We start from the raw sequence: 13,929 nt of genomic DNA on the forward strand, positions 1-13,929 counted from the left end.
GGACTTCTATGCTGCCTTTCACACAGTGGATCACCATCTCCTGCTGCACACCCTTCACACCTTTGGCATTTCTGACACCATCCATTCGTGGTTCAAATCCTATCTCACCAACCGCTCCTTCTCTGTTTCTATCTCTGGTTCCTTCTCCTCCTCCCCCCATCCATCCTTCCTGTAGAAATCTCAAAGGGTTCTGCCCTTGGCCCTCTCCTGTCTCCTCTGTACATCTACTCCCTGGGTAAACTCGTGAGTTTCTTCATTCTGCAGTCTCGCCTTTATGCCGAAGACACTCAACTTTTCCTTTCACTTCCTGAAAGAGGAAAGTTTGATGGAATAAGAGAGATTGTTCCAGTAATGGGGGAAAGGCATTGGAGAAATATTGGTTTCAGATTTGAGATGTGGTTACCAGAGGGGAGGAAAGGTGATGGTCATTGGCTGACAAGAGAGGCCAGGAGAGAGTATGTATGGAGATGAGGTTGGAGATGTAGGGAGTAGTGGAGTTGGAAGGGGCCTTATACGTGATGATGAGGCGTTTGAAGAGGATTTTGTAGGAGGATGGGGAGCCAGGTTTTCAGTGCTATCAGCTGTGTGGAGAGTTGTAGTATTATTTATTTACTGTACCTTTATACCATGTACTGTCTTGTTGTTTGCCCTCTTTACGGCTATGTGGACCAAACGTGGCGCCCTATAAATAAAGATTATTTTTAATAATAATAGTACAACGTAAACTTTATCAGATATCATAGTACTCTTTTAAGACAAATGTCAGTCTTGTCATTACAGGAACTGTCTAAATTGGGTAAAGAGGGATTCTACGAAGGACAAATTGCGCAAGCCATTGTTCAAGTAGTGCGGAGCAATGGTGGATTTTTGGAACTCAGTGACTTATCAAGCCATGTGACAGAAGAAGTGCAACCAATTTGCACAACATACAAGGTAACATAAGATAAATTACTGCATTAATGGAATTAAAGGCCAGAAATAACTTTGTCCATTCCTAGGGTATATTTAAGGAAACCTGAATTCTGGAACCCTGTGATATCAATGTGACACCTTCCCCTGCAAGTATTGTCTCTGATATACTTATCTGCTATTGTCAAAGAAGTATTTTTTTTAATCTAGGGTACAAGTTAATATGCATATATAGCTGTTTTAAAACATTAATCTTTTGCATAATACCTTAAAAAAAGAAGAGCTATTATAGAAACAACAACAAACAATAGATTTTTTACAGAAAAATACTGAATATTTAATTGTAGTCGCTATATATTAACATCTATTGAAAATATAAAAGTCTTTTCTACAAAACTTATGTTCAACACATGCAACATACACTTCTTTAAAATTCTGATGAAGCAACTGCTGGTTTCAGATTTTTATACAAGATCTTAAACTGAGTGGCTGTCAAACTGTATAATCTAACACCTGCATTAATCTTTTTTGTATTCTAATGAAACATTATTTGATGGCACATAAAACATGATTTGTTCATTTATTCTCCCCATTTTACTGCCTATTTTTTGTAGGATGAGGATTCCTCGTTCTAAGTCCTAACAATAGCCTGATGTTTGTCCCTTGTTATTTTAATGTCATACTATATGAGCCTCTTCTGTAAAGGGCAGGCTTGCAGTGGCGCACACAGGGGGGGTTTCTGAGTCTCCAGAACCCCCCCCCCCTGCGCTAACTAAGTGGCCGCTATAGCTGCACTGTCCTATACAGCAGCCGCGGCGCTGTCAAAGAAGCGTCCGCGGCGGTGCTGTAGTGTATACAGCACCGCCGCGGACGCTTCTTAGACAGCGCCGCGGCTGCTGTATAGGACAGCGCTGAAGAAACGGAGCTGCTGCGCATGCGCAGCAGCTCTCGCGGGTGTGGGGTTCACCCCTGGCTTGTTGTGTGCACCAAGAATAAGAGTTGGACAGTCCGATTTATATAATATTTGTGCTAAACTTAAAAAAATAATCATAATTTCATTATAGTTCTCCTCTGATATTTTTTTTATATAGCACATAACAATATCATCTAATTATAGACCTGGGAAAGCTTCTGCTATCCTTGTCATTAGCTCAGGTGCACAAGCCATGAAACGTTACTAACTTGACCCTTTAAGAGTTAAATATTATATCCTCCCTGCATCCTCTGATAAAATACTCTACACCTGTTGTGATTATGCTAATAATACCCAACAGAAGCCAAAGTCTCCGATTTGTCATCAAGCCACATGAGATAAACACACCCAGCTTGATTCACTTGATACTCCTTTCCCTGACAACAGAATGCCTTAGGAATGTAAAAGCAACATAGTAACTATCTGGAATTCATTACAATATCCACTGGGAAATATTAAGGGCCAGATCTGGTCAGAATTACAAAAGACCTGCTTACAATTACAGTTTTGGCTTAAGTACAAGCTGAGTCAGAGTATCGGCTTCTAGATCTACAAAACAAACTACTTAATCAAAAGGCACACCTTCCTAGAGTAGTGTCTAAAGCTGTACCTCAGACATCAGGACATGTAATTGAGCATTAGTTAAAATAAAATAAAAGTCAAAATGGTGAACTTATTCAGCCCATATCTTGAAATAATATGATTTACATTATACACACAAAATACCTATGCAGATTGCACTTTCTTTAAATAATAAACTAGCCATGCTAATTGCAGGATTCAATGAAAAGAAAACATGCCACAGTAATCCTGAGTATATGTTTCATCCTATTTATAAATCTAGGAGCTTTTCACCTTCTTTGCAATGTGCCCTTTTTAATGGATTTTCCACCCCATTGAAATGAATGGGCACATTGAAATATATGAGAAGTACACCATCTATGGAGTTTGCCATTAACAGCCAGTTGGGCTAGTTATAGAAAAGTCTGCCATTTGGGCACCTTTCACAGTTCTCCTGTAAATTCCAAATGATCCAATTTTTGTTATCTGTGCGTTTCCATATACCCAGAGCTACCCAGCAGTATTAATTCTGAAGTCTTTAATTGAGTGGCTAATCATTTGTTAACACTGTGTGATTTATGCTGAATATTGAAAGCTTTTACTGCAATTGCATTAATGAAATAAGTAGTAAGATTTCAATATTAATACATTCAATTTCAATCATCCTACAAATCACTAATATATAGTGATTTATGTCACTATTTCTGCATATTAACTAGATGACCCAGATTAGTCTATACTTTACATCATTATTAATTGGAAACTTTAATTCTAGATTTTAAATATAAGGTGAGAAAAATATAGACAGTTCCACCGAATATACTAAGCACATGCATATGAACAGTGTAGTATTAGCGGTAATACATTTGTGCAGTTTATCAGTGAAGGGGACAGTAAGTGAAGATCTCCTTTGGAAAAGGAATCCCTTTATCACTATCTCTAGAACTTTACACTTTGTAATCAGTTGTAACTTATGTACTGAATTCCAGAGGTTTTCTCTAAGCTGATAAATGTAAAATATTAGAAAGACTGCAGTAAACATACAATAAAATATAATAGTTCACAATTAATTATAATTGACAAAATGTTGAGCAGATTTGATAAAGACATAGTAACCTTGGATCAGTGCCGAACTGGGACTAAAAATCAGCCCTGACATTTAAAATACACAGGCCTACCTCAGTTCCAGCAGGAAAGAAACTATGTGCCGCCGTGCATCGGCGATGCCAAAAGGGGCGTGACCACATTGTATTGTGGGTGGGGCCAACATAGGGCATTGATACATACATTGTAATAAAGCATTACATTTATCACACCCTCCCAGCCACATCAAGCCATCCCCCAGGCATATTATGACACCCCCAGCCCACTGTACTTATCTATGCTTCTGGTGCTGCTGACATCCATAAAGGTGGGAACTTCCTGTTTAGTGAGCAGTGAAGCTATTTGTCTCACGAGATTACCAAATCTTGTGATACTTAGAGCTTCTTAGCTTGCTCTGCAGTCTGTGTCCTGTCCCGAAACTGGGAGCAGCTATCAGTTCCCTTCCCCTAACCAGAGGTGGATTAGGCAATTCTGATTAGGGGAATCAGGGCCCCTCTTATGTAACATGGTTATCATTTTAGACAAATACACAGGCAATACTGTGTGCACTACTGTTAGAAGCACACAGCTCTGCCTTCACAAGCAGTACATTGTGAAGCGGGACATACCACCCAACTGTCCTTGCAGTTGGACCAAATCCTGACTAAGAGAGACAGTCACCCAAATTCAAGACTGCCCCATCAGATTCAGTACAGTTGGCAGACTGTCCTGCTCTCTCCAACCTGTCTTGGTCACTTTCCCCACATGTAGCAGCTGGTTTCTTTAGCTCAGTTCCTTCTTGTCTTGATCCTGGAATATTGGATGCCCTATTTTGAAAAAAAATGGGTACATGAGATTTAGAAAACTCCAACCAGTCCTGATGTTAAATCTATAGCACTCACGTTTTATAATTAGGCCTCCCTCCAGTCCCCACAATAATAATATTCACATTTAATAAGTAGACCTATTTCCCTCCAACCAGCCCCAACATTAAATTAACAGTATATCCATTTACTCAAAACATATTTCCCTCCCTCCAAACAGTCCCAGCAATAAATTAAACAGCATTAAAGTTTAATAAATATAGCTATTTTCCACAACCATCCCCGGCAATAAATAATTCATATTCACATTTAATAAATAGCCCTCCTCCCCAAAATCAGCCCCATATTCAATTGATAGCCCTAAACTACCCCAGCATTAAATTAGGTTCCTTCACCTCACCTTAAATAATTACCCCCACCTACAGTCCAGCAATAAATAGCCTACCTCCCACACTATATTAAGATCCCCCTTCCCTCACCTATTATATTAAAATACTGCGTGCGCACACACGCACACTATATTAAAATACTGCGCGGGCACACACACTCTATGAACATGGCCGCACACTCTATGAACATGGCCCCTCACTCTATGAACATGTCCACTCACTCTATGAACATGGCCACTCACTCTATGAAAATGGCCACTCACTCTATGAACATACTCACTTACTCAGTAAATGAACATACATACATACTCACTCACTCACAACATGGCTGGCCACAGATTTACCTTATTTCCCTGCACGCTGCTCGGCGGACAGAGTTTCAGTGATGTGCAGCCAATGCAAGTAATCACATGGCATGTGCACCACATGATAGGTGCCATCCCATGTGATTAAAATCACGTGGACGCACGTCACTGAAGCTCCGTCCTCCAAGCACCGCGCAGTGGAGTGCTGCTGCTCTGGCAGACATGCTACTGCTGAATCGGCCCAACTAGCCATCGGCCCTTATGGCATTTGCCAGATGTGCCAGATGGCCAGTCCGGCCCTGCCTTGGATTATAGTATATTGCTGCATAGCAAAATGGAGGATAAATACAAGAAATGAACAGAGGGAGAGGGGTACATAGTGGGGAGTGAACACAGCAGTAAAATCAAAACTGCCAAAACAATTCCTAAATATTAGGCAACATATTTAAGAAAAACTAATGGGGTTTAAGCTTGTGAGGGAGCAGGTGAATCTGGTATAGAGGTATGCAATGGAGGCAACAAGTTGGCAGACTAAGATCGTGAACCCTCGCCATCCGTCACATATTCATGCCAACTAAACCATTTAATTAAGGATGGGGAAGCTACAGTGGAATAGGATATCCCAAATGTTTGCATCTGAAAACTGAGCTGAGCCTTAATATTTGGCAAGATTTGGTATGGCGAGTCCACATCAATTTTTATCGACGGTAATTTGCTTGATGGCCGGAGGCTAGTTTTCCAAATATAGGAGATCATAATAGCCGAAAGTTTTTAACTTCTGCAATGGCAGAACATGAAATGTCTGTAGGGATATGTCTATAGCATATTCCTACTCTGTAGGATCCATTAAAGTGACAGCACAGTTTGTGTGCCAGCAATAAAATGCTTCACTCATTAAAAGCAATGTATGCTGGAATGATGCATGTCTGCCTTGGAAAAAGGTTTACGGTTCCTTTATTTATTTTGATTTATATATTATTTATTTATATATTATTATATTTATATAGTTAATCATTGTCTAAATAGGGAAGAAGTATCCCAGAAATAAGTAAACTGGATTTTATTTGGCAGAACCTTTGTGGTTTCTGTAAATGGTGTCAATGGTGTTGGATATGGATGTTAAGCCACATACGCTTTAAACTGAACCAAGGTGTTTGTTTTATTGAACAGTTGTAACAGATGGTAATGCAGGTACTCACAGATGACAATGGCTGCAGCAGTAAGATGTAGAACAGTCTTATGCAGATTATATATACAGTTGTATCCTTATACACATATATGCAGGATGTAAAACTCTTTAGTATATACTGCCTGTCCGTGCAGAATATTATTGTGGGTACTGTAAGGAGCAGGTCTTTCAAACATATTGCCTCCAGTCACTTTTATATTTGACAGGACAGACACAGAAGACATAGCTACTGCTGTACGCGACTCCTCCTCACACAGTAAAGGTACAAACCCGAACTTCTGGTGCACACATGCGCAGTAGCATCATGCAGACAGCTGGACTCTATCTCCGTTGGTCTAGTGGGGACAAGAAGTGAGGCAAACATATAGGTGACGGAGCGTAGCGCTCCATATCAACAGTTTTTAAGACGTTTTAGTTTTCCATTTGGGATATTAATCGACAGGGTCTCAGACTTGGAAGTATTTAACTTATAGAGGGAGGTCTTGCTATACAAAGCTAAGATCTCATGTACGACTATCATCAAGGTCTCCGGGTCAGAAACGAGCAGCACATCTTCTGCGAAGGAGACATAACTGATGTAAAGTGTTAATCAAAACACCATCCTACATGCGTGAGAGATTCTAATTCGTTTGGCCAACTGTTCTATTGCAAGGAGAAAAAAGAGGGGGGAGAGGGGACAACCTGCCTAGTACCAATAGTAATCTTAAAAATGTCAGAGAGGAAACTGTTACTAAACACTCGAGCAGAAAAGCCTTTGTATAGGGCAATAAGCCATAAGGAGCTTTTGCAATTCACATCTTATCAGGGCAAGTTCATGTAACTAACATATTACACAGCACAGAGTGCACTTCACTTACCAGGATCTGAAGGCAAATGAAGTTTCACTGGGTATGCGCGTGCCCCTCGCTCCTCGCACATGCTCAGAAGAGCACAGCAGGGGCTTATAGTGTGTATGTCCATATATTGCTTCTTCTCTGCCCAGGTTTTGACCTCATGTTATGTGACACACGTAGGATCACTTTCTTGCTTTTAGCAATATATTGTTCTGATTTTTTCCAGTACTGCACAAATTATGCTTATTTCCCAGATGTGTCTCTCCTACAGGGGTCTCTTGTGTTAGATTACATATCACGATATATGTTGTACTTATTGCTTGCTTAGTTGATAAGTCCTCATCCTTATGGTGCTCACACAAATCCTACTGTTTGGCACTAGCAATGAACAGCTTGATCTGAAGGGCAGGAGATGCACTATTAGAGCTGTTGGTTGATGTTCTTATACATGGTCAGATGCTGTCATTGTCTAGCTGAATTTATTTTCCATTCCTTTTGGCATCTGATCAATCAGATGCTGATCAGGATCTACGTTGTGTTTGGGCCCATACACACAGCAATTTGCTTCCAATTATGACCTAATTGGCCACAAAACTCACTGTGTGAATGGACACTTTTATACTGGCCATTCCAGTGCAGATTTGGACTGCCAATGTAGTTGTCTTTCACTAAAATTAGTTGAATATTATATAGTGTTTTTGACATGTTCGTAAATCTCATCAGGCAATGGCCATTTTGACATATATGCGGTCCATATTGGCCACAGGTCAAATCATTCAGCAGTTGGGTTGAGTGGCTGGAACTTCCTTTGTGTGGCCATCAGTACTTTAAATAGACTCATGACAACTGCATAAAATGCATGGAGTCTATTGATATGAGTAAGTACCTGTAAGATTCTCAGTATGTAAGTTTATTTATGTGGTCGTTATGAGACCTCTGTCATCGCTCTTCCTCACCTCCTCCTCAGGACGTATCATGGGGTTTTTTGATTACTGCTTTTACCATTGTTGTATTGGTATAATAGAATAAGTATTATTTTATCTTGATTTTGGACCTCAACAATAATTTACTGCACACAATGTAGAATATCATATGTGTCTTGGAGAATATTTTATCTACAGTAAATTTTCTCCTTAATTAATAATTTGACCATTGTTAGAAATGTATTTAGATAGGCCATCCTCTATACACATAATTAGTTTAGTTATCTCTAGCCAAATAGAGAAAACCCTCACATACTAAAGCTGTTTTTATGTAGAAAGGTTTTGACCTTTTACATAGAAACTGTCTTCTACCTACTGGGCCTCTAGTGTTGATCAGGTTCTCCTGCTCCATTTGTTGATATAGAAATTGAAATGTCCAAGTAGAAATGCACAATTTGGTCTTACTGATACTTTTTTTTGTATAAATGTATGTATTTGTTTTATTATTAATAGTTTTCCAGTATCAACAAGGTAGTAAATTGAGAAGAAGCTCAAAAATAATTTTATAGCGTAATATGTGCTACAAGCTGCATTTGCACTACATAGAGCAGGTTTCTTTTAACAAACTCAATGATCTGATGTTTTCCAAGCTGCATAGGACACACAATATCCCACAGTACTATCCCACTTCATCCAGTTGTAACACTGCTGAGGTGCAATACTGTTAGAGCACAATTGATGCTGCCTGTGGCAAGTGCTCAGTCACACTGTTCATCCAAAAGAAACATACTCCATCTTTATAACATTTCAAACTTTCCTGGTTCTAATCTGTGTGCATGTTGTGTATATATACTGTAGCTCTCTCAATAGGACTCAATAATGTTGCCACCACCTCATTTAATGTATTATTTTTTTCATAGGGAATAAAGGTTTGGGAATTACCACCCAACAGCCAAGGAATCACTGTTCTAATGGCTTTGAATATGTTGGAAAACTTCTGTGTCAAAGGTACAAAGATAAGGAAAAATCCCCACAGTAAATATCTGTTAAACTTCCCCTATTTCGAAAAAAAGGCATATGATCCATGTATAACAAACCTCTGCATATATATATGTGTGTATATATATATATATATATATATATATATATATATATATACATATATATATATATATATATATATATATGTGTGTGTGTATATATATATATATATATATATATATATATATATATATGTATATATATATATATATATATATATATAATGTATATATTGTACATACATACATTTTACATGGCTCTCCAGGTGCATCAAACTCAGCAAGATGATTATTAGGCAAGTTGCAAAATTTGATTGAAAGGTGAACAATATTGGCCTGTGTGTGCGGTTATCTCCAGAATAATACAGTTACAGACCCTAATCCTTTCCGGATTTAATCCAGGCATTCAGCCAGAGTCCAAGTGGATAGATCTAGTTCAGTCACCCACGTGTGGGCAAATTTGGATAGGGAGTCTGCTGCTCTGTGTTAAGCCTTAACAGGCTCAACATAAAATGTTTACTGAACAAACCTTGGCTTAATCAGAGGTTGTTCTTATAGATAATTACCTGTGCCAATTATTATGTGTAAATAGACACGTCAGACAGTATATCAATTATTTTTTAATTATTTTATTTATCATTTAAATGCAGGATTTGTTTTCAGTATATGTTAGTTTATATTTTTCACTTTTAAAATTCTATGAATACAGCTTATTATACCAGGGATGGGCAAGTCAGGATCTGAAATGCCCTGGGTTGATCAGAGGCGTCTTGTAGATCTTGTGATCCATAAAAGTAGAACCACAAGTTTCTTCAGCCTGGTTTAGATAGAGAATAAATGTTATAAATCCTTAACTGTCTAACTTATACCATCATATATATTTATGATAACTATTTAATTTGTCATATTACAGGGATGGGACATAATAGCTCTGATTATATTCATATCCTAACTGAAGTTATAAAAAGAAGTGTTTCAGATTGTCAGTGGTACTGTGCAGATCCTGCAGTGTATCCTGTGCCCACAGAAGACCTCCTTAGTAAGGTGTACTGTGCAACGCAAGCCAAACATATTGATTTCCAGAGGTAAGTGTTACATACAAGAGCTATATCAGACCATTAACGGATAATTAGCCTATTACAGCCTGAAATATCCGACAGCACAGGATTTAAGCCCCGCCCCCTCCATTCAATGTCGTGAATTTCGGCTTTTTATAGTGCCATGTCACATGACTCGCGGATCTCCCAGGGGAGAAGTCTTAAAAGTTGGCATGTATGGTCTAGCTGGTCCATTGTGCAATATGATGTAGCACATGCCCTTGTGTTTCAAACTCCCATTGTCCTATAGATTGTAAGCTTGCGAGCAGGGTTCTCTTACCTCTCTGTCTGTATGTATTACCCAGTATTGTCTTATTAATGTTTGTTCCCAATTGTAAAGCGCTACAGAATCTGCTGGCGCTATATAAATAAATGTTGATGATGATGATGATGGTCTCTGTTATTAGGTAGCAATACATTTGCCTATATTTTATATTTTATATTCTCAAAATTATATGCCATAGGGACACTTAAGGAAGTGGAAACAATGAGGACAACATTGTTACTTCCTGATTTGTGTACTTTGCTTCATTACCCCTGTTCACAGACACATCCACTGCAGGATGAGCAAGTGTTTACCCAGCATGCCAAGGGAGCCTGGCTGGACATAAGTAAAACAGGAATACTGTATAGGCAGGATAACTTGAATTAAAGGCATCGACTATGGGTTATATATATTAAAGGAGGAAAAAAACACATCGGCGGCTCACAGAGTCTTGTCAACTGCACCTTCATGTAAAGCATGGATATGCCTATTTAATGGCGATAACACAGGAAAATGAATGAAAAAAGTGCTTTATTATTGGAATAAAACTTTTTTGCCATGTTGAAGGCTTTTTAATTTTTTTTTCTTCTTTTTAATAAAGTTAATCCATTTGTAATTTTTTTTCATCCACAAAGTGGAACTGCGAGCCCAGGTCTGGGCTTTGTAGCACTGCTTATGTTTGAACCGGATAGACTGGCCCAGCTGCATATCTCTCACCTACCCAGACGATATTTTATTGCTATATTGCAGCAATAAGTGAAAAACTGCCAAGTTTTAATAGACCCCCTATGTCATCTTAGTCATTACGTATTTGAACCATTAATGAGCAACACATAAGCGTATTTATAGAGACTTAAATTAATAATGTCTGTGACCCAGGAAAAAGATTCAGCAGCCATCATAGCTGGTGAACAAGAAAGGTAGCATCTGTTAGTGTGGCTTTGACAAGTGTACTGACAAGAGCTTTACAAGTGTTAAATTGTGAGTTCACAGTTTGATCTGGTATTTTTGCAGGGGTTAAATGTGCAAATTAAACCCATAGGGCATGTTTTGTAAGTCTAATCTTATCTTACACCTAATAATTGCTTCAATGCTCCTCTTTCTATTTATGGCTCCCGCAATCTTATTGGTGTGTCACGAACATGATGTCCTTGGGTTTGAACTGAAACTTGCAAATATCTTTTAACACTACTAAGTTCAAATTACTGATATTGGCCACATGATACAGCCGTGCAGGCAGAGTACTGCATATGCCTAACTTCACAAAGCCAGATATTGGATCCTTAATGTTAGATGCAGTCTACTAGAGAGTATCTAACCAATGATTAGAGAGTTATTCCCTTTTGGGTCTATCTTTTTTGGTTATTTAAATTAGATACAGGGTGGGAAGGAAGCATTTTAGGGGTGTTCCTTGCTGTGTGGTGGGGTGTATGGATACTTCCATTTTGCAAAGGGACTTGCTATTTGTTTTGGCTCAGTTGCTTTTTGGAGAAGAAACACATTTCCTAGTGCACTTTGCCCAATGTAAAACAAAGCATCAAACACACAACAGTGCCACATGTAATAAAAAACCACCCCAATATCTCCTAACTGGGATGATGATTAATTTAAACTAATAATGAGCGTAAACCAAACTGTATTTTAGGGGGAATGTTTTTCTTATATCTAATTAAATGGGTGATTCTAATGTGGTAGGAGTTTTCAATTTTTTAACAGTACATTTACACTTTTGCAGAGATTTTTCAGACTCTGTGTACACCTAGTTCCCAACGAGAGTGGAGGGTGGCGATGTACCTTAAAGTGTGATAGGTAGATATCTAAGTACACGTTTTAGGCTGCACGTGCCAAGATTAGCAAGTATACGATTTGCTGTTTATGTTAAAAGCCTTCATGAAGTTTCATTTTGTGTCGTCTAATGAAAATGTTCACAAAAGTATAATAATAAATATAATAAAAGTATTATGTAAGTGATTTTAGTGTAGGAGATCATGCATAAGACATATTTGATGTGGGGACCCATAACTTAAGCAAAGGCCAGTGCAAGTGCTCGTTTTAATCCAATTTCCTAACACTAGGAAGACACAATTTGGCTACTGGTTTCTCCGTACATTGAGTATAAAGTAAATGACTATTTTTTGTTAAGAGCTTTTTTAACTCAAATGTCTCCTAGAGCTCTTACTAAGCTGGTATAAGCAGTGTATAGTTGGTGCCTGGAATAATGCCTTTTATCCTGATTACTTTACTTTATGCTCAGAGAAAAGTAGTGTGGCAGAAGATGACTTTTATGTATCTTTGTCTGTTTGTAACTGCTGTCTTGCATCCCATGTTCAGTAGAAAAGGAGAGTGAGCTTGCCAGTACATTGGAATAAGTGTAATTAAATGTCATAATTTTTAACTAAACACACACGCCTTATTCAAAGGTAAATTGTTATTCCAGCTTCTGCCCTTTAGAGCTGTTATATATTACAGGTGGAGGCTGACTTTATGACCGCTGCAGGGTGCCCCGTGATGCTGGTACCAGTGTGTGTAAGACAGCTTTGTGTACTTTAGATAAAAATGTTTATCTAACTTAGCTGGGTTGCTCCATGGAAATTACCTGGTCATAAAAAGACTTCAGACTTTGAAACCTCTTTGCCTTTCTGTCAGAGAATAGTCCTCTTTTGTGATGAACCAAAACACGAGAGAGCAGTGCCACCTGGGAGCCCCACCCAAACAACTCGAACATGTCGTTCACACCAACTACACACAAGACCAGAAACTCTAAATCATTTTGACATTTGTAATATTTATATGTAAACTTTTGCTTTGTAATTTTTGTTTTTTGCGTGTATGAAGACTCATCCTGTAGCATATTGTAAGAAAGTAAGATCACTGGAGAAATATATAAAAAAAAAGTCTTACAAAAAAAATATCTTTTCATATGGATTAATTTTGCATCCTAATCCCTTCTCAACGAATGGATGTTTATAAGCGTCCTTTAGAGATAGTTGCCATGTGCATGAACTGTAGATGGTCTCTCCTGGTCAACAATAAAAGTAGTCTAAAAATAGATTAAAAATTCTTAAAACTGAAAAATTATTTCTGGAACCTGTTCCTGGCCTCATAGCTTTATGGACTCTTCTGTAAAGCATGTATATAGTATTTAGCATTCTCATTCTTGAATTTCAAAATAATATAAATCTTTTTACTCTGTCAATGAAATGATAGCGGAATCTTAAAAAAAACTCCCTTTACTGACTGAGCTTCTGATGGAGTACTTCAGCTGTATAGCAGCTGCAAGACTTCCTTCTCTAACACTGGAAAACATGCAGCTGCCACATAGCAGCAGAACTGCACCAGAAGAGTCACCCAGCAGGTGGTCCCCAACCCCATTGCGGCCTGTTTTGCAGACCGGAATGGGTTCAATTTTGTTTGAGGACGGGGGGCAGCGTTAATGCTGGGGAGCTCCTCAGTTATGTCCCGCACAGTGGAGGATGCAGTAGCAAGCATAGTCCTGGGAGATCTACATAAATTGCAGGTATGGGATAACTTGTCCAGA

At 38.5% G+C, this 13,929-nt stretch overlaps 1 protein-coding gene across 1 annotated transcript in view; it reads left to right on the plus strand.

The window, feature by feature from the left end:
• Positions 1-13,929, plus strand: part of LOC142143764 (glutathione hydrolase-like YwrD proenzyme) — a 78,205-nt gene that overhangs the window by 42,025 nt on the left and 22,251 nt on the right. Inside the window, exons 6-8 of the mRNA XM_075201894.1 lie at positions 781-933; positions 8,910-8,997; positions 9,943-10,114. Of these exons, the coding sequence (XP_075057995.1) occupies positions 781-933; positions 8,910-8,997; positions 9,943-10,114 (413 nt within the window). The remainder of the gene's footprint in view (positions 1-780; positions 934-8,909; positions 8,998-9,942; positions 10,115-13,929) is intronic.

The sequence above is a fragment of the Mixophyes fleayi genome, chromosome 3 (assembly GCF_038048845.1).
Source record: "Mixophyes fleayi isolate aMixFle1 chromosome 3, aMixFle1.hap1, whole genome shotgun sequence".
Lineage (NCBI taxonomy): Eukaryota > Metazoa > Chordata > Amphibia > Anura > Limnodynastidae > Mixophyes > Mixophyes fleayi.